This window comes from Perca flavescens, chromosome 1 (assembly GCF_004354835.1).
Source record: "Perca flavescens isolate YP-PL-M2 chromosome 1, PFLA_1.0, whole genome shotgun sequence".
Classification (NCBI taxonomy): domain Eukaryota; kingdom Metazoa; phylum Chordata; class Actinopteri; order Perciformes; family Percidae; genus Perca; species Perca flavescens.
In genome coordinates, this window is record NC_041331.1 from 41,267,826 (window position 1) to 41,292,892 (window position 25,067).

At 41.7% G+C, this 25,067-nt stretch overlaps 1 protein-coding gene across 1 annotated transcript in view; it reads right to left on the reverse strand.

Moving 5' to 3' along the window:
- The window catches only part of LOC114556393 (SH3 and multiple ankyrin repeat domains protein 2), a 280,188-nt gene that overhangs the window by 246,843 nt on the left and 8,278 nt on the right, over positions 1–25,067 (reverse strand). The window contains exon 2 of the mRNA XM_028579367.1: positions 12,694–12,764. Coding sequence (XP_028435168.1) covers positions 12,694–12,705 — 12 coding nt within the window. The 5' untranslated portion in view covers positions 12,706–12,764. The remainder of the gene's footprint in view (positions 1–12,693; positions 12,765–25,067) is intronic.

Genomic DNA, 25,067 nt, shown 5'->3' on the forward strand with positions numbered 1-25,067 from the left:
GTCTTCTGTCGTTCCCTCCCAGTCCCGTCTACTTTTTGGTGTGAAATTGCTTTTCTTCTGCTTCTTGATGGTGGAGGAGGCACAATCTATTCTGCGACTTAAATGGCAGAAAGGAAAGCAGTCTCTTAAACAAAAGCAATCATCAAGCCTCATCTCAATGGCTGTTTGGTGCGTATAAAAGCTGCCTACAAATCTGTTAACCAGCCGCCCCAGTTATATTCGAGGATGCGGCAGAAAGCATTGAGAGACGAAAAGAGTGAATGTACTGCCAATGAAAACAGAAATTACAACTGCAGAGGAAACACTGATAAGGAGGAGGGTGGGGGGGGGGCTCATATTGGATGAAATGATTGAAAATTGTGCATTAGACAAAGTTCCACATTTTTGCCTCAAAGACCGTCACAGATTCGGAGCAACATTTTAATAGAAAATTATCTTTTTCTTTGCCACTATGATTGAAAAACTTGAGGAAAAACGTGTTGTCGTCTACATGATTACCACATTCATCCAAAAGTGTCATCTCCAATCTGTCTGTCATACAGTAAATAATCAGTATTACAAACCAATCAGTAACTGTGTATGACTTCTTTATGGTCTGGAAGAGTCATCCATTGAGTTTTGTTTTTCCTATCCTTCCAAAGAAGCACTTTATGGTTTCCTTTGTACATTGACAAAATATCTTATTAACAAGCATAGTAATTTCAGTTTGGTTTCAATTCAAACCTGATTTTTTTTTAAGTTTAGAGGGTGTGATTTAAATTTTGTTTCATATGTATTCTCATTATCTGCCCAAGATCTTCCTTGTTGTCAGTGTTTTTGTTCATTTTGCAAAGAGAAAAATTGAGCTCAATGAAACATCTTTCCTGAACATTTTTTTTTTTTAGCAAATGTTACTTGTTGGGGACTATTTTCAGTGGCGGATTAATCCACGTTTGGTGCTCTAGTGAGTATCTAGGGCAGAAGGACAGTGTGTGTAAACTACTACATTTTTTAAAGGTATTTGTTTAAATCAGTGTAAAGACAATTAATGAGAATTGGTTAGTTTGTGTTGTATCTTAGACTATTTACGCTCGCTCTAAAAAAAAGAAAAGGTTGCGTTGAGTTTTAATTTTAGCATGAACTCTAGCCTTGCATGATGGAATAGTATACCTGTATGACTTTATTTGATGAACTCCATTATTGAGCTCGCAGCAACAGCCGATGACAGAAAATAGTGTGGTTGAGCCATACACAAATGCATTCTGGTTCGGGCTTGGGCATGCTTTGAACTCATGGTATCTGAGGAGGGAAACAATTTTTTTCCAAAAGATCCCAGTTTTCAGATTTATTCACCCCAGAGAGTTTTTTCAGCTGAAAGTGCTTTTTGGTAAGCAAAATGTCAGCCTTGGTTAGGAAGAAAGGCCCTTCCGTTCAGACCTTTATTGTCCCTCGAGGGGAAAATTTGATTTGCAGTAGGGGGCAAAACAAAAACCATGAACGCAACATACCAGAGGACATGAGACATATCACAACAAACCAAATATCTGTATGTTTCCGTACGGTACGGATCCCTGGAGGATTCAGGGGAAATTCTGCTACAGATATTTCAGTATGCTTGTTATTGTACGGATCTAAAAAATCCAAAAGTAATCAGTTACATATGTGGATGTCAGCTGTCAGTAACATTAAAAACACGCAGGAAAAAGGGACCAAAGATGCACTTAAATTAAACATTAACTGATCTGAAATCAGGGGAGAAGCTCTGAGATTGACTGACTGAGATGTGGTTGGGAATTTGTTTTGTCCCTTCTCTACTTTCCTCTTCATTTGTATGACAGGTTTTGCTGTTGTTTCTGTTTTATTAAAGCATTTTCTTTCCTTGATTTGCTTTGATTAGTGTGATTGTGTTTCTTCATTGAAATGGTCCAAAAAAGGCACAAAAAACGACCCTATTCTCTCCTCACATTAGCTTGAATAAGAGCAGCGGTGGAGTAATGAGTCCTTCTGGCTGAGAGATCAAACTGGAGCTGCCATCGTCCCTTAATCAATAACTGTCACCACAGACACCAGACACCATCATCTCCCAGAGGCAGAAAACTGGGGACAACAAGAGAGTGTGTGTACTTGTGTGTGCATTTACGTGTGTTTGTTCTATGCAAATGAATAGGAGCTAGGAGTGAAAATGGATGGCAAGAGGAAAGATGTGTGTGTGTGTGTGTGTGTGTGTGTGTGTGTGTGTGTGTGTGTGTGTGTGTGTGTGTGTGTGTGTGTGTGTGCTGAGTACTGTAGAAGCACCTCCAGCCTCTCCCCTGGGTTGCTAGAAACTGCAGCTTATTAGGGCTAATGGGCTTCTTTAAGGGCCCTCCGCTCATTATGTGGACACTTTCAGCACTCTCAGCTCTTGCAGGGTCTGATATACCAAAGTCTCGCATTGCCAACTGTGTCTCCACAACGCTGTGGAGTAATGTCTGCCTACACCTCAGGCTGTTCTCATGAACCATTCATATATACAGCTAAGAAAAGTAACGCACTGGAATTCGTAAGCATTCGACGTATTTTTCACTGGACCACAATGACTGCTGATCAGTGGTGGAAGAAGTATTCCGATCTTTAAAATCGTAAAAGTACTAATACCACACTGTTTAAAGGAGCATGCCGACCTATTGGGACTTTAGCTTATTCACCGTATCCCCCAGAGTTAGATAAGTCCATATATACCCTTCTCATCTCTGTGCGTGTTGTAACTCTGTCTGATGCACCCACCGCTAGTCCCAATAAGTGACAAAATAACGCCAACATGGTACTAATACATGTTGTGATTTGTATAGTCACAGTGTGTACAAATAACAAGGTCACATGAGACAGCCATCTTCTAACCGTATACATACTGGGAACTATATTCTCAGAAGGCGAAGCACTGCTACTTCTGCCACTTGGGTGGAGTGATTAGCGCAACACCTAAGAAGCCCCGTTGTTACTCTCTGCTCTTCACCACGGGGCTTCTCAGGTGCTGCGAGCAAATCACTCCGCCCAAGTAGCAGAAGTAGCAGCCATAATTAATGGAAATAAAATTGGAAAATAAACAACAGTCTCATGGCAGTTCATGAAATGGTGACATTATTTTTAATCTATTGATTCGTGTACATGGACACGTTATCTTGTTTATTTCGTGGTGGTCAGCACATAATGGGAAGCATCTATACAGAGGTTGGGTTTAGGAAAAGAAGAACGGGGAAAGGACACGTCACACGGCCCGCGGTCTCTTGGGGACGTGCGACAACAACAGGACGGTTGACTTTAGGAAAAGAACAACAGGGAAAGTTAACGTCACTCGCGGGACACAATCCCTGGTCTCCGGGGCGAAAGTCCTGTGTTGTTTGACCCATCCACTACCCCAACCAACCTCCCTGCGCGGATTTTCGACATTTCATACTACTCGCTAACGTAGTCGTGCTGTCATCACAAATGATGCTTCCCATTGAAATACATTACGGTAGTTTAAAATAAGTGCTAACCACCACGAAATAAAAGACATTAACTGTCCAAGTACACAAATCAATAGATTAAAGAACATGACCATTTCACGACCTGCCGTGAGACTGGGTTGAAATAAAACACACAGCAGTAGCTGAAACAGTAGCGCTATAAGCCTAACACTGCAAGTTGATCTTTAGAAGTTTGGGCTGAAAGTGAACAAGGGGTGCATTCCATTTCAATCCCCCGTCCAATTTCCCTCTGCTCTCCAAGTGGCCACAGTGTGACGTATGCTGTTACGTCATACCCAGGGCTGAGGGGAAGTGAAGGAGGGCATGTTGAAAGACTAATGAAACACATAGTTACAAAAAATAACTTTCATTTATTTATTTAATTTATTTAATTGTAACAAGAATGCCTTACACATGATAAAAAGACACATGATAAAAAGACATCAAAATACTGAAGAAGTGAAATACTTTAACTGTAATCTTCTGAAGACTGAAAAAACCTTTGAGACCCAAAGTTAAAGTAACTTTCTGCAGCAGGGAGGGGCACACGGGAGACGTTTACCTTCTGGGCTTTCTGCCAGACATCACTTAGGTTTAGACAACAAAACTACTTAGTTTAGTTTAGGAAAAAAAGATAGTGGTTTGGGTTCAAATAAACCCTTCTGGCAGACAGCCCTGAAGCCAAACTTGTCCCGTGTGCGAGGGAGGGAAACCCAAACTGACTTCCTGTTTTAACGTCTGCCATTTCTGCTGTTTTCAGCTGCCCTCAGAGACAAAATGGCTTCCATGTCAGAGCAGGATTTCTGCTGTTCGGTCTGTCATGAAGGCTTTAGAGATCCTGTTGTTCTGTCATGTAGCCACAGCTTCTGTAAAGACTGTCTGAAGAGCTGGTGGGCAGAGAAACCAACACAGGAGGGTCCAGTTTGTAAGAGAAGATCTTCAAAGCCAGAACCACCTCGTAACCTGGAGTTAAAGAAGCTGTGTGAGAGTTTCTTACAGAAGAGAGATCAAAGAGCTCCAGAGGCTCTCTGTGGTCTGCACTCGGAGAAACTCAATATTTTTCTCTAGAGGTAAATACTCAGTGTGGTCTCCACCAGCTCCAAACACTGTTCTCCCGTCCTTCTGCCCTATATCTCCCATTTGAGAAGCAGCTCCAGAGGATCAGAGTAACTCTGGACTGGAACAGAGGAAAGCTGTCATTCTCTGATCCTGATACTGACACACACATACACACCTTCACACACACTTTAAATAAATGGTTGTCTTTCAAATTCCCTCTGCACGCAATAGGATAACGCTACAACCAACCAGAGCAACGCTAGTTGATAGATTAAACTTTAAACTGCGAACACATTTTTTAAGAATGACTTCAGTGCCGTTCTTTGTTCTTTTCTCAAAGAAAAGCTGAACTCCAAGTCTTCCAGAGTCGCAGCCAAAGCCGATTCAAAACACCGCTGTTCGCCAGCAGCAGCAGCCATCTTCTTTGTTTTCAAGTAGCAGAGAATTCACGCGGAACCGTCGCAACTCTGCCGTCATTATGTTAAGCCCCGCCCACCGACTCTATACACAGTGTGATTGGTCTGACCAGAATTTGGTTTTTCCAGCCAACGGAGAGTTGCTAGACTGACCCTGGCTGAAAATTACATTTTCTGCCGCTAGGGTGCGTCTAGATTTCTAGGCTACAACAAAACAGCATATCAGCATATCAGCTCATCATATCAGCAACGGTGGCAGCCTGCCAGCTAGGTTATTGCCAGGGCCGTTTTTTGAACCCAGTCCGTCACTGCAGCTGTGTGTTAGTGTGCATTCTGTCTGAAAAAATGTTTTTTAACTAGTTCATAACCATTTTTAGAACTGCAATTATAAGTCTCTCCTGTCTTTTCTGTTTATAATCGTCATTTTTGAATGACTTTATTAAAAATTACATAATTTAATTGTGTTGTTTATTTATTGGTTGTATTTGTTGTTTATGTATGACTGCTGGCTGTTAACCAAATTGCCCTCCGGGGATAATAATATACCTTGAACCAGAAGTTGTAGATTGACATTCCTACATAGAGTTTATTATTGTCTTATAATCTGTGCTGACTGACCATCACTGTGCTGTTGAAGGAAGCGTACACTTAGCAGTAAGTACACTTCATGTCATTTATTTATTTATAAGGAAAGAGCACATTCATCAACATTTCTAAAAATGTGCCAGCGTTAGCCGACTGGCTCTTTTTCAACTGTAGTCCTTTGGTGAGATGTTTTAATACAAATGGGGGATGCACAGCAGTGTGACCCACTTTTACTACATATAGGCTATATTAATAATTCATGTTCTAGCCTATATGTTCCTGCCACTGTGTGTGTTGCATGTGTTGCGTGTGTGTGTGTGTGTGTGTGTTGCGTGTGTGTGTTGCGTGTGTGTGTTGCGTGTGTGTGTGTGTGTGTGTGTGTGTGCGTGCTGTGTGTGTGGTTGGCCTTAACTCCGGGAAAAGATCAATGAGCAGGATGGTTCACACATTGAGCGAGAGGAAACTGTAGGCCTCTAGGCCAGTGTTCTCTTCCAGAGGAGTCATAGTTAAATTTCTGTACTGTAGTCCTTGTTAAAGCAGGAATTTGTTTGTGAAAATAATGTGGAACAACCATCCTTTAAGGTTCTTATGCAATGGAAATCTCCACTGGATGACGTGCTTCAAAAGTGTTGAAAATTGTTCCCTCTTGAGCGTTTGCAGCGCCGTTGCAACCATAAACAACACTAGCTGTAGCCGCGTCATCCTCCCCCAGCTCCGCCATTGTGTCCAAACATGGCAACGCATTCTCATGAACAAATTTGTATGATATTTAACGAACATTTAACGACCTTTACACTTAAATTTAGCCGACAAAATGTTACTTTCAGACAGATACCAGTTACCATGAGATGCGGTCGTTTCCGGGGCCATTGCTAGTTGAGTTTTGGCGAGAAAAGGTGACTGTGAGCCGGCTACAAGTCCCCGCGAGCCGCCACCAGATGACGGTCCTTTCAGGGCACGTGGCAGTTGGGTTTAGCCGACAAAAAGTGAGCGTCATGCGGCAACGACAGTTAAGTTTAGGCACCAAAACCTCTAGTTACCTTTAGGAAAAAGAGCATGGTTTGGAGTAAAACACTCCTGGGGAACGAACACACTTTTCCTGGGTGAAAGTCTTTTGTTTTCCACGGGAAGTGAACTCCGCTCCCCGGCTTGAAAGCACTTTGTTTTATGACCCAAACATCCCCCGAGCTCCTCCCTATGCGGTCCACAGCGCTCTCATATAGCAGCAGTCGATGTGGTGCTGACAGCAATAAATACATGGAATACATACGAATTACAGTGCTTTACTTTTCGTAGCTATGTGTACAAATGGTTCATGAGAAAAGCCTGAATATGGTCACTTCTGGCTCCAAAATACCAAGATGGCGATGGCCAAAAATGCAAACTGCTGGCTTCAAAACAGCCCGCCACAAACCAATGGGTGACATCACTGTTGCTATGTCCATTGTTACAGTCTATGGGTAGAACCAGTAGCCTCAGTTTCTCTCCGTTTGACTTATTCTCTGCTCTTCCTGGAACTGCTGCCCTCCTTCTCAGTTTTCCTTTGCCAAATGTGCTCACTTGGCTCTCATTTGTTTAATGAAAAACCCCACCGACACACACTCTCAGACCTTCAGTGTTTGTTCCGTGTTCAATTTTTATCTCTAAGCGGTCATATTGTCATCTGCCTAACAGACTTTGCATGCTCATGTCCCTCATTTTATCAGCCATCTGGGTCCAAACTAAATGAGTCCAATTTCATTGGTCCAAGAAAAACTCATCTTCATATTCACAAACTGCTACAATAAGAACGCTCCGTTATCGCACATCCCATGGCAACATTATGAGATAACAGCTATAAAAAAACTATAAACTATAAATCCAAATGCCGACAAATTGAGGATGAAGTTGGCAGCGGCTCAGAAAAATATGTTAGTGTGTCTTTCTGCTGTTAAGAACAGTGGGGGGACCAGACAAGTGGAGAAAAGTGTCCAATCACTGCCAGGCAGAGCGGTGGGGGGACAATCAATGGAACTGCATGAGAGAAATGACATGGATGTAAAGGCTGCGAGATGAACAGAAAGAATAATCACTATACTGCACACACACACAAACCTGCAGGCACAAACACACACACACACCCACAGCGACAATCACAAGGTCGCTGAGTGGTTGGATAATTTGGTGTAAAGACCGTGAAAACATGGTGCTGCAACCAAAAGGCTGAGTAAATTCTCATTTATTACAATCACATAAAGTGAGGTTCTGGACTGTATCAACTCAAACATCAACAGTGTCACCACCCTCAAATGGATTACTACTTTCCCTAATCAGAAGCCATGGATGAACAGTGAGGTCAGACTCCTGCTGAAGGCACAAGACTACGCATTCAGATCAGGTGATGCTCAAGCCTATAGCTCATCCAGGGCTAACCTGAAAAGAGGCATCAAAAAGGCCAAGCACAACCACAAGCTAAGGATTGAGGTTCACTTCAGGAATGACTCTGACCTCCGACGCATGTGGCAAGGCATCCAGGCCATCACAGATTACAAAACCACTAACTCCAACCCCTCCCCCACCTGTCACCGACACCTCCTTGGCTGAGGAGCTAAACCACTTCTATGGCCGCTTTGATGGGGACAACAAGGAGTTGGCCATCAAGGCTGTGGTCTCTGCAGATCACCAGCCCCTCTCTCTCCTCGTACTCAGGGCCTGTGCTGTGCAGCTGACTGAGGTTTGGATTGACATATTTAATCTGTCATTAGCTGACCCTGCGTGCTTTAAAACCACCTCCATCGTGCCGGTGCCAAAACACTCCACTGCAACAAACCTTAATGACTTCCGTCCAGTTGCACTCACCCCCATCATTATGAAGTGCTTCGAGAGGCTGGTCCTGGCCCATCACTCTGCCCTGTCCCACCTTGACAATAGCAACACCTATGTGAGAATGCTGTTCATTGACTTTAGTTCAGCATTCAACACCATCATCCCCTCCAAACTGATCACCAAACCAAAAAGTGAACTGGGCATCAGTACCTCCCTCTGTAACTGGATTCTGGACTTCCTAACCAACAGACCTCAGTCACCTCCTCAACCATCACTCTGAACACCGGCGTGTGTTGAGCCCTCTCCTTTACTCCCTCTTCACCTACGACTGCACACCTGTACATGGCTCCAACACCATTGTCAAGTTTGCAGACAACACTACGGTGATTGGTCTCATCAGCAACAACGATGAGACGGCCTACAGGGAGGAGGTCCAGCACCTAACAACAACCTGGCTCTCAACATCAAAAAAAAAAAGATGGAATTGGGTTTCAAAGCCAAACGCGACAGCTGCAGTGTGGGAGCACTTCGGATTTCCCAGCTGGGAAAAAAAAACTACAACCGATGGGCCATCTCCGTCTTCCCGACAGTACACGATCACTGGGGCGTTTAGTCGACAAAGTACAAACAGGATAGTATCGTCGAAAAGCCGTCATTTTGACGATATATTACAACCTACTATCTCTCTCTCTCTCTCTCTCTCTCTCTCTCTCTCTCTCGTCTTTGTTGCACACCCTGCTGTGGCAATTCACTTTTGCTTTATTTGAACAAAGCTTTATGCTGGAGAAATTATTTTTAAAAAGCTTTTTGCATGTGGCCTGTTGAGGCATTGGCTTCATCTCTTTGGCACTATTTATGTCTGAGCCTAACGTTTAATATTTTTTTAAGTGCAATTTTGTTTACATCCATTTTATTTATTGTTTTTGTTGTGTGTGGTTTGTAATTTCCATTTTATGTATTGTTTTTTGATTGTGTTTGGTTTTTATTCCAGTGCCTTTGTGGTTAACAGAGTTAATTATCTATTATCGTTTATCGCAATAATTTTTGGGACAATTTATCGTCCAGCAAAATTTGTTATCGTGACAGGCCTACACACATCCCCAATCTCATCAACGGGACCGAGGTGGAGAGTGTCACCAGCTTCAAGTTTCTGGGTGTCCACATCTCTGAGGACCTCTCTTGGACTCCCTCAACACCTCTACCCTGATCAAGAAGGCTCACAAGCGTCTCCTCAGATCCTGGTGAACTTCTCCCGCTGCACCATCGAGAGCATCCTCACCAACTGTGTCACAGTTTGGTATGGCAACTGCTCTGCCCATGACCGGAAAGCACTGCAGAGGGTGGTGAAAACTGACTGTCCTCAATCCCTTCCATCGAGGCGATCCAGGGCAAGCAATGCTTGCGTAAGGCGCGCAGCATCATCAAACCACCCCAACCACAGAGTATTCACCCCACTTCCCTCTGGAAGGTGTTTCAAGTCTCTCCGCACCCGAACCAGCAGGTTCAGAGGAAGCTTCTTTCCTGCGGCTGTCACCCTACTGAACTCTAGCTCTGCATCCCGGTGAAAACCAACCAACTAAGCCCCCAAACCCGAACCCCCCACCCGTAGTGTCCTATTTTTTTATTTATTTACAAATGTACATACTGTAACTACATTTCTACATAGCCATATTCTACTCCTCTTCATACTATTCATCCTGCACATACACTTATTTTCACTACTCTTATGATGTTACTGTTTCTGCACTACAATGGTACTGCTAACACACTGCACATAACTGTACATACTGTACATATCTGTCTATATGGTTCACAATGAATATCAATATTTTATTCTGTTTTTCTTATAATAATACACTGCATTTATCTATATTATTTTTGTACTACTATACTATGTACTATTATAATGTTACTGCTGCTACATTGTACATATCTGTACATGTTGTTCATACATTGTTCATATTGCATAGCCATATTTATTCCGCTCTTATAAGGTAACTGCTAATACACTGCACACATTTATATTTAATTTGTATTACTCTAAACCACCTTGTGTAAACCAACTGTACACTACTGTCTACACTGCACTATAGTTCTTGTCCTGTTTATACTTGAATATCACGTTGCACTTTTCTGCTCATTTTGCACTTCTCGTTGGATGCAAACTGCATTTCGTTGTCTTTGTACTTGTACTCTGCACAATGACAATAAAGTTGAATCTAATCTAATCCAATCTAATTTCTGCCTCACAAAACAACACCAAATATCAAAATTTCTACGATTCACAAACTCTGTGTCTGCCGAAAAACCTTCTGGTTCAATTCCTAAAATCGCAGAAAGGCAGATGTAACAATCATACATTAATTATTACCCTTTCTGTGTTTGGAGTGGGGGGGCAAGTCAATTGCTTTATCTACGCATAATACAGCTTCCTGGAGGGCTTCAGCAGAAGCTCTTTGCAACCTTCTCCGACATGTTTTCATTGTTTCACTCTACGCACAACAAACATGAAATTAAACACTGGGCCTCATGTGAGGACCACTTGAACAGACTTGTTCTTTAGTAGCATGTACAAGTGCTTCACCAATTTCATCATATCTAGAACATTCTCATAGGTACAAACTAAACTCAGTCCATCTCTCTTCAGTGGGAAAAACCCCTGTTTGAACAATTATAATGGGCCTGATGATGATCTGGTACCGAAACAATGCAAACTATTACATTTATTTTTAAAAGTTAGACAGTGTGCGGGAGTTTCTTTGCAAATCCGAGTCCACATGTACACAGTGTTTTTGTAAACAGGGTTTGTCCTGTGTGCTCTAAAAGGAAATCCCATCCACACACTGTTTTAAGAAAATCTGCGTCAAATGTAAATGCAAAAACACAAAGAAGTCCTGTCAAGAGCCAAACCAACAGGCAGCGATATAGCCCTAACCATAAAGCCATGTTGGCCAATGAGAAGCCTGAAAAAAGCTATTAGCAGAAGGCTACCTGGCTGCAACGGAACGAATGCTACGAAGCGCATTGAATTCTGTTCCTCACTATAGTGGAAAAGTCACTGTACATGTGTCAACATGTAAAAAGTCCTGTAAGTGGTTAGAACCAGCATTACTTTGGACATGTCTGCCACTGCACAAAATGTCGCCTCATTTGTGACGCCTAACAACGGCGTTCACGCTGATGTTACAAGAAGAAAACTCTTTTTTACCCCGTCAACACAGCAACACTGAAAACAAAGTTTCTAAAAAACCTTCACCCTGGAAGGAGTTTTCTAAAAGATCCGTTTTCAAACAGTTTGTGTGGACAAAAGGAGAAAAACGTAGATAAAAAGATACATTTTTAAAACTACAGCGTAGTGTACATAGTGTCGGGCGTAGTTTTGCAGGATGCCATTTCTTTAAAGTTTGTGGTGAGTGAATAAAAAAATTGTGGACTCTATTGGCAGTAGCTTGGCTATTTAAAAGTGCCGTGTTTGAGCGTGATGTCCCGGGTCGCGCTAGTTACGGTTCTTTCTGACCAATCAGTGTTTTGCAGTGTTTTAACTCCACCTTCTAGTATCTAGGCTCAGCTCGCTTGGAACCTCGACCGAGTTGGTACCAAAAACGTAGCAGCTACTATCCACAACTTTTGCATGAACGAGTTCGTACGATATCGTACAAAAATGTATGCACGCCATCGGCGGGCGTTGCTAGTTTAGTTTAGCCAACAAAAAATGAGCATCGTGCAGCGACAACAGTTACGTTTAGGCACTAAAACAACTAGTTACGTTTATGAAAAAGACCGTGGTTGAGATTAAAACACTCCGACCACGCGTTTCCTGGTTGAAAGGGTTAGGGTTTTATAGGACAGCAGAAGACATGAAAGGGGAGAGAGGGGGAACGACATGCATCAATGGGCCGCAGGATTCGAGGAGTATATATATATACCTCTATATATGGGTGCGCACACTACCAGGTGAGCCACCCAGGCGCCCCGGCTGTGTTTTATAACCCAAACATCCACCCTGACCTCCTTTCTACGGTCTTATACAGCTGCAGTCAATGTGGTGCTGACAACAATAAATACGTGGAATACGTAGGAATCACAGTGCTTTACTTATCATAGCTAAATCTACGTATGGTTCATGAGAACAGCCTGTGACAAAAAAGTAATCCTAGTGATCCCTGACCCTAACTGGTTACAAGTAAATCCATCACAAGTGAGAGGCGCTCTACATTATAAAGACAGTCCTCTTTTCAGCGTCTTACTCTATCTAGAGCTGAGGAAAGGGACATGCACACTCAAGCACTCATGTCTCTTCCTGCCTGTTATTCATCCGCCTTCATTTTTAACTACATTTTTAGCCTTTGACTGAGCCTACGTACCATTTCAGCCATACCATCCAGAGGAGAGAAGCTCTCTCAAAGAGGAGGTTCCACTGTTGCACCCAGGCTCCCTGAGGGGGGAGGAGAGAAGAGAAGGGAGGGAATGGGAGGGGGAGGGAGGAAACAGAGATGTCTACAGTAAATTTAATCACCGGAGCCTTCAACATATCTTGAAATATTATCAGCTTTAATATTTGATATTTACAGCGAAAAGTAGTTAGTTTATTTTGAACAGGTTTTAAAAAAATATATATATATATATATATATATATATATATATATATATATATAATAAAATAAAAAAATAACAGATAAATAAGAACATGTACATCTCAGCACAATCACATAGTTACTGAAAAACTTATTTCCGGTGGAGCCTACGTGTGTTTTACAACCTCCATGCTTTAACATGTCAAAATATAGACACATATATGGAATATGGTTTGTCTTATTGTTATCTAAGACTTACCTAAACTGAGTGAGCGAGAGTGTTTGTTACATGCAATTCTCATGTATGGTTATGCAACATGTTAAGCACAAAGCATCAGCATTAATCACATCAACCCATCCGCCCACCACAGTTCCCCTCCCCACTTCTGTCCCTGTAGAGAGAAAAGAGTGGGTAGGAGAGGGGGGGTATCTTTTGTAAAATTTGATTCAAGCCACTGGTTATTTATTTTAGATGTGTGATGCTTCCTGCTACATGAGGGAATTCCAACCCATTCTCATGAAATGGTTCGTGTGATGTTGTATGAAACTTATGCACAACAATCCGTATGATAACCGATAAAATTGCGGCGAGCGCTGGCCAGTCACATGGCAGTTAAGTCTAGCAGATAGAAGGTGACTGTGAGCCAGGTACAGAGCCCCGGTCGATTAAGCGGGCTTCGCCTTTAAATTTAGCCGACAAAAGGTAACCGTGAGTTAGGGCTGGGCGATACGGAGAAAATCAAATATCACGTTATTGTTGACCCAATACCTCGATAGCGATATTGTAGGGTTGACATTTGGTGCTTTCACAAAATATTTGTACAATTAGATTTTTGATATACATTCATCAAGAACGTGGATTTAATGACTATGTGGGTAAAGGCAAATAATAGAACAGCTAAAACAGTCTGGTAAGTTCTCAAACTGACATCATTTTACTGTAATGCAGCTTATGAAACCAGGAGAGACAACACTTGTGTCATATTACGATATCAAAAATCTAAGATGATATCTAGTCTCATATCACGATATTGATATAATATTGATATATTGTCCAGCCCTACCGTTGGTTGGAAAAAAAAGGCCCTATGTAATTTGCAAACTCTAATTGCAAGTAATATTGTTATTGCGTTATCACATATTTTCCCTCTTATTGCTACAATTATCGCGCAGCCCTCTTATCGTTTGTGGTTACGTTTTTGTTTCCAAATTGCACAAATGACAATTTTCAAAACGATGAGACTCGACACCCTCGAGCACAATAACTCACATTATCTAAAGGAACACACAGGGGTTTTGACCTAGAATTAGAGCCCATACATAATATATGACCTTCCTGTACAAAAGATACTGCATTCAAGATTTATGTTCAATAGAAGCTGATTACACATAATCTTGTTGTTGATTCAACTGCCTGCGCACATTTAAATCTCAGAGGACGGGCGGGAAGGAGAGGAGGAGGAAGGAGGGGGGAACAAACAAGTAAACAGCTGAAGATCAAAGATGGAATACAAATCAGCAGTCGACTATCACAGAGATCTTCAACAAGGGGGTCCGGGACAGAGGTACTGAACGTCTTAACATTCAATTCAAATCAATTTAAATAACTGTGTGTTTGTCCCTGAGGGGCAATTCAAAACCCCTTACCTTAAATCCATTATATTATTAGCAAATATAAATCAGCCTATTTATGCAAAAAAACATTGATGACATTAAAACACGATATATAAAAATATGCCAACAATTATTCTTATAAAATAGGTATAAAGGCGTTAGGCCGCAGCCACACGTTACTGTAGGTCCAGTTTATTTTGCAAATTCATTTTATCCAATATATGTAGTAGGGGGTCCCTGCTCCATCTCTCTTTCAGTTAAGGGGCCCTTGGCTTAAAAACGCTGAAGACCCCTGGACTATCATCCTTGTAATCTGGAGGCACTGACGAAGCGATTGCATCTGACTTTGTCAGAAGTAAATAGCTCAATACTGGGCTGTTTCTCATGAACCATTCGTACATATAGCTACGAAAAGCAATGTAAAGAATGCATTCCTCAATATATTGTTTTCAAATTAGCCTTTTGGACATTTGGACGATTTCCGCCCAACAGCGACAGTATTTGAGGTTCAGAGGGTGAACTAAAGGAGCAAAAGCTGAACGAAGAAAGACTGAGAAGATGACAAACCCAGAACACACATGTTGAGAGTGTTTCTAACTTATAGCATAAACAGAGTATTTAGGAAGTATTAGGACAGTGAGACATTTGTGTTGGCTTAGCTCTGCACTCCATCACACAGTGACTATGAAAGGTCAGCAGCCCGTTTCACCAGCTATGTGCCAGTTCAGATCGTAGACCGTATCTAAAGATGGACGATGCGTCTCCACTTCCTCAAACTGTTTAAAAGTGAAGCCAAATTATCTCGGATACGGGCGCTGCCATCTTGGAATTTCGGAGCCAGAGTGTGCGCAGTAGTGATCAGGCACTTATTGCTGGCAATTTATAGCAATGTTCTCATCCTTGCATAAGAATATTACACAGTGAATATTGAACTTTAGCTAAAATAAAAAATTGAATCATAATATCTGGCAAAAAAAATAAATAATTAGATTTCATTCCCCAAATCCTTCTGCCCTAGAGGGAAGGGATGATAGTTATTTTTTCATAATGAAGATTTCTTCATTTCCCGCTCACAAAAGGGAAACAACAACGACACAATATCGGAAATCTGCCAAATTGTTATTTTAAACAAAGGTATCGGCCCAGTATTTCACAATCGGTGCATCCCTAGTTGGAACATAGTGTGGGAGTTACACTAGTGGAAGTGGGTTGTCCCCTGGGGTTAAATTGGCCATGAGCCTACCAGAGGAGAGCCCCGACAGAGTGTGATTTAGATATATGCTCACAGCAGCGCCTACTTCATTCATTATTTAAATCTTTTCGATGTGGCCTTGGGAATTTACAGGAACCTCATTAACCTAAATATTTCAAAGTTTACACAGTGAAATCACTGGGAACTAACACATAAGTAAATAAAACATAAAGCAACAGACAGTAGGCGTAATAACTATACTCAAACCTGAGGTACTGTAGATACTTTAGCAGCTCAAATAGAAGTATATTTTTACACACAAACAGGAATGTCAGTGTTTCTCATGAAGTTTTCATCTGATGCCGATTGTGGAAGACAACATACAGATACTTACAGTACTGTATATACAACTGGAGCCATCTACAAGGAAATGGCCCCCATGATGTAATGTAAAACAATAAATGATGTAATGGAGTCAGAGATGTTGCTGTTGAATTTTTCAGTGATGTGAGCAACAAACTATACTTCTAGAAAAACCTCTGCTGTGTTAGAATGAAGGCTGAAATCTCAGACAGATATCAGAAAAACTGGACAATTATTCAAATGTAAAATATGAAAAAGATGTTTATTTTTGTAATGTGAAGTGATCTGTTGAATCAAAACCTAATTTAAGCAGCATTTACTATAAAGCCAATGACACATCAGCTGTGTTAGAAACCGTTCCCTATCTCGGAAAAAGTGAACTATATAGTGTGTTCGCCAATTCTCCGTGGCTAGTTTAATTCACTATATAGTCCACTATAAAATACCCATAACGCACTGCTAATTTCAGTATATAAACAATGTACCCTACATTTTACTCCCGTATCCCACAATGCAACGTGTTTTCCCGGAGGAGAAGAAGACGCGGAACCCACCGCGAAAACTTAAAAGGAAAAATGGAACAGGCTTTTGTTTCTAAACAGTCAACCCGTTATCAGTCCAAACCGTTGCTTGGACAATGGCTGTCAGCATCACGACGCAAAAAGCGCCCTTCAGCGTGCGTAGATGGGTCAAACTACACAGGACTTTCACCCAGGAGACCAGGGATCGTGTCCTGCCTGTCACGTTTCCTAAACCCAACTGTCCCATTCTTCTTTTCCTAAACCCAACTGTCCCGTTCTTCTTTATCTAAACCCAACTGTCCCGTTCTTCTTTATCTAAACCCAACTGTCCCGTTCTTCTTTACCTAAACCCAACCGTCCCGTTCTTCTTTTCCTAAACCCAACTGTCCCGTTCTTCTTTATCTAAACCCAACTGTCCCGTTCTTCTTTACCTAAACCCAACCGTCCCGTTCTTCTTTTCCTAAACCAAAGAAGGTGTTACATGGCTGTGCGAAGCCAGAGTGACAGGAGAGTGGGAGCTTCAGTGGAAGCCAGCAAGAGCCAGAGAGAGGAGCCAGCAGCGTGCCAGAGCCAGTGGGCCGGGTCTTTGTGTGGTCATTTTCGCCTTCCTTAGAAGGTTGTTTTTGTGTTCAGTTTGTATAATATATCATTGAAGTTATCGTTGAAAGTGTTTCTGCCTTTCCTTTTCCCTTCGCTCGAGTTTATTATTTAAATTGTTGGCGTCCTCCACCCCTAGACAAAGTAGGGACGTAACAGTCCGAAATCTGGTTTGGTCATTCCCTCTGTAGTTCACTATTTAATAAACACTATAGAGAAAACAGTGATTGAGTGACTGAGAGAACAGTATCTTTTATCTATTGACCTAATAAGTCAATAGATAACTTCCTGTTCTGGTGGTTTTATTTTGGATGTTTACAACTTTTGGCTTTTGAGAGTCACGCATACCAATTATTATTCATTAAGAAAATAACATAAAATTAAATAAAAACGACAAACGGCAAGCAAATCACAAACAAATACAAAAGCCACTGAGGACAGCACCAAGTTTCCATCACATACAAAGTTCAACATTCACCTAGTGACGTGAAAATGTTTCCAATAGTCAGAAAGGAAAGGTAAGTGGGCGTGGTCTGCAATCAGCGGCAGTGGAGAGAGGTGTGGGAACAGGTTCGTTCGAGATGAGCCAGGCCTGCGCAGAATCAATCACCAGGGATCGCCGCCCAATGCATGCTGGGTAGATCTGTGTCCGACTTGATCCCGACTTGCTCCGACGTCATGCACACGTGGGCAACGATAACCTCACGAAATCAAAGAGGCCGCAGGTTTGAGAGGCAAGACCCAGGCGGACCCAGGGCATGCTGGGAAACGCCTGCCTCTCAGCTGATCTGACAGCTGATTGGTTCAGAATCAACTCAACATGATGACATTTTATATCAACTGTTATTGGTTTTAAATTGGAGGGATTTAAATTGCCATTTGTCTGATTTAACCCTCCTGTTGTCCTCGGGTCAAATTTGACCTATATTCAAAATGTTTCTATATCCGAAATTTGTTTCTTTCAACCAAACTGTCAAAAAATAACATGGATGGTTCTGTACAACCATTACTCTTCACAAGTAAAATAAAAGATCAGCTCAGTACATTCATTGAATTTGGGTGTTTTATTCAATTGTATAGCATTTGGAAAAAAAATAATAATGAAAGAACGTTGAAAAGAGTTGACAAAAATGTCAGAAATAGCTTCAAAAACGTGGGGGAAAAAAATGCGTAGGAAAAATGTGACAAAAACATTGGTAAGAAGTGACAAAAAAAAACTTGTATAAACCTTTGTGGAAAAGCGACAGGAGTGTCGAAAAAGACGACCACAACGTTGAAAAAAAAAAAGTACATTTTGACCCAGAAAAATAAAAAGTTGGTACGATCGACGGGAAGACAACACCAGGGTTAAGAGCTTATTCTGTACAGAAGACGTGTGTGGCGTACGGTGACGTCTAGAACTCAGAGAGACTAGATCTGTTCAGACTACGGATCATCTACAGTCTGTTGTTAACATCAGCAACAGATCACATGTAGAGCATTTTGACAGCTACTCTTAATAAAAATAACTACAGACTGTGTACGAGCTGATATATGGGTCTGATAACCTTTTATTAAATCGGAACCAGACCTAACAGGATGTGAGTGTTTCTGTGACTTCCTGGTCAGCCTGAAGGCTGCTGGAAACGGCTGCACACTGTTCGACTTGACAGCGGATTTGGTCCCCACTGCCCACTCTCGTCCACTTTAGAGGCAAGTTATTTCTCTCGGCTGACTGTTGTTGTGCTAATATAAGATGCAGTAGCGCGCTGGACCATCCGATGACTGCACACCACAGAGACAGGACACGGCACTGTACGATATTCTTTTGTTGGTTCTTTGTTCAAACGTTGTGAACCAGTTGCCGGGCAGGCGGGTTATAAACCCACGGTGGCCGCAAGTCCCGCTACAATCACATACATGAATGAAAAACTAAAATATAAATAACAGGAAGCGGAATAAAACAAATAGGACAAGAGCCACGCAGTACAGCACCAAGTCTGCTAATTACTGTTCCATTGTTGCCTTCTTCGTTCAAGGCTCTCCACTCTTAGTAAACAACAGGAAATTATTCCAGACCTGGTTGAGTTTCCCTTTGGTATCATTCACTCGGGCTTATGGTGCTGGGCCGGGTTTTTTCAAGGAAACACTGGCCCACAGAGCAGTACCACACCAAAACAACATTTGCATGCGTTGCTTTTTCACTAATTAGTGTAAAACTCTCCCGCAGACGTGACAGAGAGGCCAAAGTATTACAGAGCCATACTATAAAAATATAGGAAAATAGGTTCCAGGTTGAAAAGAAAATAGTAGTTACCCTTTAACAACTACTCAAAGTACATATACATAGCACAGGCACCATTCACCATTCATGGTTAGCATCATTAAGCCTCTGTCCTGATCGACAGGTCCTAAAGCATCCCCTGATTTATCGCCTATTTTTAAATAAGTGGGTCCATCACTTACTAAATGAACATCATGCTGTGTTGAAGAAGACTTCAAACTAGCAACTGAGCACATAAACTCATTATGAAAATGTTTACTGAGGTAATAAATCAAGTGAGAAGTAGGCTCATTGTCTCATAGACTTCTATGGAAACAGACTTCTTTTTGGAGCCAGAGTAGTCGCCCCCTGCTGGAAGTTAGAGAGAACGCAGCTTTTAAGGAGCTTCAGCATAGGCTTCACTTATTTCAGGCACCGAGCTCAGTCTATTATTTTTACAGTATATGCCTGATATACATCCGCATAAATCAAAGCCCACACCCCCAAACGGAAACACAAACGGCTTTCCTTTAAAACCTTAAGCCCAAGCTGAGATAACCATGATAACGGCCCGTCAGACACCGCCTACCAAGAGCCTGGGTCTGTCCGAGGTTTCTTCCCAAGAGGGAGTTTTTCCTCGCCACTGTCGCACTGCTTGCTCTTGAGGGAATTACTGTAATTGTTGGAATTGTTGGGGCTTTGTAAATTATAGAGTGTGGTCTAGACCTACTCTATCTGTAAAGTGTCTCGAGATAACCTATGTTATGATGTGATACTATAAATAAAATTGAATTGAATTGAATTGAATAACCTTTCAGTCTTGACGAAGCTCCTCCCGAGGCTCTGAAGACATTATACAATCATTTATATTACAGAGTAGTTCTCCTCGCGATCGAAAACCACAGTGCGTGAACAAAGGAAAAATGTGCCTAATATTTGCAGATATCTGCTCTGTTTCTTAATCCTTCAAAAAACACAATCAACAAAACCTCACAGTGCGGTTTGATGTGTGCAGAAACGTCACAGTCATGTGAAGTGCGCGCTTCATCACAGGAGATGAAGGCAAAGTCAATGTCAAAGATGCAGATTAAAGACAAATGCAAAAAGCAATAAGCAGCATTTGTGAAGTTTTACTACTGAATCAGCAGCTCCCCAGGAGCTCAGCAAAAGGGCTTCCCAGTAATAAAGCCCATGATATAGCACGTATCCATGGCGACTGCATACCCTGATCACTGTTTCGGAGCATTTTGTGTTGGAGACGTATTCATAATCAAACTGGGATTTCAGTTTGGTGACCCTTGGTGTCCTGTGTGACAGCTGAAAGCTTTGTGATTGGTCAATTTAGAGGGGAAAAAATAATAGGGCATGCAGGGAAATGCGTCTAGAGGACATTTCCAACGAGGTCAGACACACACTAGAGCTGCAAAGATTAAGGGTGAGGCTATTTGCACCCCTGGTACAATTAACAGTGTAAGCTATTTGCACCCCTGGTACAATTAGCAGTATGCTATTTGTACCCTGGTGCAATTAGAAGTGGAGGAGTTATGTGGAGGAATTATCCAATCCAAATAAGATAAGATCACCACACAGGGGAATCGAACCATACCATAGGTAAGCGTACTGACCACTCACCTAGCAGTTCTTTCAGGATATAGAACAACTGTTTACCAGTTGGTTTCTTCAAGCCTCGGTTGCTAGGTAACCATACTGTATACAAAAAAATAGGTACTAACTAACAAACTAACGGTTCTATGCTTTCACTGAAGACAGAAAGCGCAACTGTAGTATCCATTTTCCGCTAAAAATTCAATTGTTATAAACTTTAGAGACAAAACTTCCCTAATATGCCAGTTTCTGCGGTCATGGAAGATGAAAGTCCGCCATGATTTTGGTGCACGCGAGCAACGTTTTTTTGTTGTTACGTCACAGGGTGTAAATAGCTCAGCTGTGTGGCCAAGGCTATTCGTACCGGGGTGCAAATAGACACAAAAGATTAATCAATTCATTTGAAAAGTTGCCAACTATTAAATATATATATTGAACAAAATTATAAACTCAGCGGTCTCATTTTTCATGAGCTGAACTCAAAGATCTAAGACTTTATCTATGTACACAAAAGGCTTATTTTTCTCAAATATTGTTCACAAATCTATCTAAATCTAGGTTAGTGAGTACTTCTCCTTTGCCGAGATCATCCATCCACCTCACAGGTGTAGCATATCAAGATGCTGATTAGACAGCAGGATTACTGCACAGGTGTGCCTTAGGCTGGCCACAATAAAAGGCCACTCTAAAATGTGCAGTTTTACTGTATTGGGAGGGGTCCGGGGGGGTCCGAAAACCAGTCAGTATCTGGTGTTAGGGTTCATCCGGGAAAAGAACACCTCTCCAAAGCACCAGACGCCATCGAATGTGAGCATTTGCCCACTCATGTCGGTTATGACGATGAACTGCAGTCAGGTGGAGAGAGAGAGAGAGAGAGGGATGAACCCTAACCCTAACCCTAACACCAGATACTGACTGGTTTTCGGAGAGAGAATATGTTCTAGTTTCTTCTCTCCTCTGTGACAGTAAACTGAATATCTTTGAGTTGTGGACAAAACAAGACATTTGAGGACTAAAAGAACAACTGTCCCTTAGGTTTATTAAAAACCATCCACAGTAGTTGAGTTGAGAGGCTTCCAGTGTTATGTTGAATGAATCAGTTTGTTCTGGTTGCATTTTACCGACTGAATGTTTAGTTTCTTACTTTATGTCTTTCATTTTCCCCTCTGCCGGAAGAAGTCATGCTTCCAGTCACGTTTGTTTGTTAGCAGGATTTTGCCAGAACTTGTTAACAGATTTCAATAAAATTGAATCCATTGGCTTAGAAGTAATTGATAAGTTTTTGGTGAACAGCCAGGAAAGGATTAGTAAAAGGACAATTTTGAACATTTTAATGAAGTCCTTGATTCACTATGACGGACGAACGGACGGGCACGCACACGCACACGCACACGCACACGCACACGCACACGCCCCTCCCTGGGTCCTGTTTTAGAGCAGAGATAGCTGTACTGTAGTAACAGTTACATTAGCAGCATAAAGAAAGGGTTAAAGGGTAACTACCATTTTTTTCAACCTGGATCTCTATGTTCCTATGTTTTTGTGTCTAAGTGACTGATGGGAACAACAATCTCTGACATTGGTCCAGTATTAAGAGAGATCGCTGCAGCCGGCAGCGGCGAAACAAGCTACAATGTAAGTTAATAGGGCAATTGTCCAGCTTGTATTTACCTTCACAAAAGTGCTCTTTTTGCCGCTGACAGGCTCGGATTAATATTCTAAGTATCTGACAAGATTATGGAAAGCGACGATCACAAAAAAAGACGCTCAATGAGCACAAACATACAAAAAAACAACTAAAAACGACACTAAATGACTACAGAGATGCCAAGAGAATTACAAATAGATGCTAAATGACTATAAATACGCACAAAATCACCAAACACATACATACTAAATATAAAAGGCCACCAAGAGACACAAAATGGCCGCAAAGAAACCTAAAGCTACTAAAAATAGATGCAAAAAACGAAAACAAGGAGAGGCAAAATGACTAAAAGTAGACTCTTTGGCTACGTTCACACCGCAAGTCTTAATGCTTAAATTTGGATTTTTTGCTCAGATCCAATTTTTTGTTCGGCTGTTCACATGACCTTTAAAAACGTGGCCTAAAACAGATTCCAGTGTGAACTGTTTGGAGTTTCGAACTGACCCGCATGCGCAAAAGAACAATAACAACGACATCAGACACAGCACGCCGTCGCACTAAAGTTAGGGAAGTTATGGAGGAAGTCAGCAGTTTCGCTTTTATTTCAATATGTTTGTGTAATGGCAGCCGTAACATTAATGAGCAGGTGCTGAGGATTTTTCAAAAACGGAACGGTTACGGTGTGATCCTTCTAGTTTTGATTGAATTCAAGTATCTCCCAATACACTAATGAGGTCTAACACCTCCCTCTCCCTCCATTGACTTGCTCCATCACTGTTCTCCATGTTGTAGGCCTAGTCAAGTTTTTAATGTTACCGTCTGTGTCTAGGGCTAACTCCCGCCGACCCATAATTGTGACAAATGCTGATGTAGATTGACCATTGGGCAAGATTTGAGTGGTCACACTACTTCTGAAGAAGTCTGACCATGTCACTTGACCCCCAAAAAAATCAGATTTGGGCCACTTTTGCCTGCAGTCTGAACGTAGCCTTTGAGTTTGGCTGACTTGTAGACTGATTTCCTGAATCGATTCAGCTGACGATTTGGGATATTTTAATTGCAAAACCAATTTTGCTTGGATATGAAAGAGATTCTACAATTGTACAAGGTTCCATCTAACCTACTGCATTATTAAAAGAATCAATGTTTACATTTCGAATTGGCCGTAAAGCAGTTACAATAATTGTAAACTTTTTTTATTTAACATGAACATAATAAAGTGCAGCTCTACAGACTCTAAAGTCTGTTAGTTTTAAAATGGCCATGCCAGTTTTTCATTCGGCAATAAAAAAAACAACCTAAACTACTCTTTAAAGACCAGAACCAAACTGAACTAAAGTCAGATCCAGCTGCCTGTATCTGCAGCTCACTGCAGACTCAACTCCTCAAAGAAGATAAAGCGCAGTGGGCAAATGCCGCCTGCTTTTTGGAGTAAAGAACACAGGTAAGAAACTCAATTCCAAAAGCCAGTATCTGTCCTCTGCTGCCCTACACTACATCACAAATCCCAGCCGGAGAAGGCGGTGGGCATGCTGTGGACTCCCTGCCAAGACTAAAGATCAGCTATTTTTCCCCGGCAGATGCAAGTCGCAGCAGGAGAAGGCCACAGACAGGCAGGAAGGCAGGCAGGGTGAGGAGATACAATAAAACAGGGAGGAGAGGGGGCAGATGAGAAAGTTAGGAGGCACAACAGATTGTCATCCACCTCCTCCCTCCCTCCGTTTGTCTATCTCTCTGTCAGAGCTCTCACCATCTTTGGTCTCTCGCTCTCTCTGTGTGTGAGCCCTTCGGGGCCGATAGAGCATTTGGACTCAGATGTCACAACATACACACACACACACACACACACACTCACACTCACAGTTGCCCTTCCCTGAGTCCTGTTTAAGATAGGGATGTTAACCGATGACCGTTTGACCGGTGGTTGACCGTTTCAACGTTAACCGGTCAAAATTATTGTTAGTCGATTAAAAAAATAAAAAGTGATCTCTAAATTAGGCAATTATAGATATTGGAATAAACGCTACTACAGTTAGCCATCTCATTCCAATATTTTTTTTTCTGTGAAGTGAAATAATCCCTCACGCAAAATTTTTCATAAGGCATAAAAAAAAAAAATTGTTTGGTTCCGGTTTGTTGTCTGTTGAGGTCATGGGTCGATAGGGAATTTATTTTATTTTTTATTTGTATTATTTTCCCAGTGGCAGCATGGGATAAGTAGGATTTTTTTTTGCCTTTACAGTAGTGATGGATACTCAATATTTTCATAACATAGCCTACCTGTGACTACATGTACAGTTGTCGCTTAATAAATTGAAAACATGTAATTCACGTGCATATTAAGTAGCCACGTGTATTTGTTTTGGTCTTATAATACAGCCA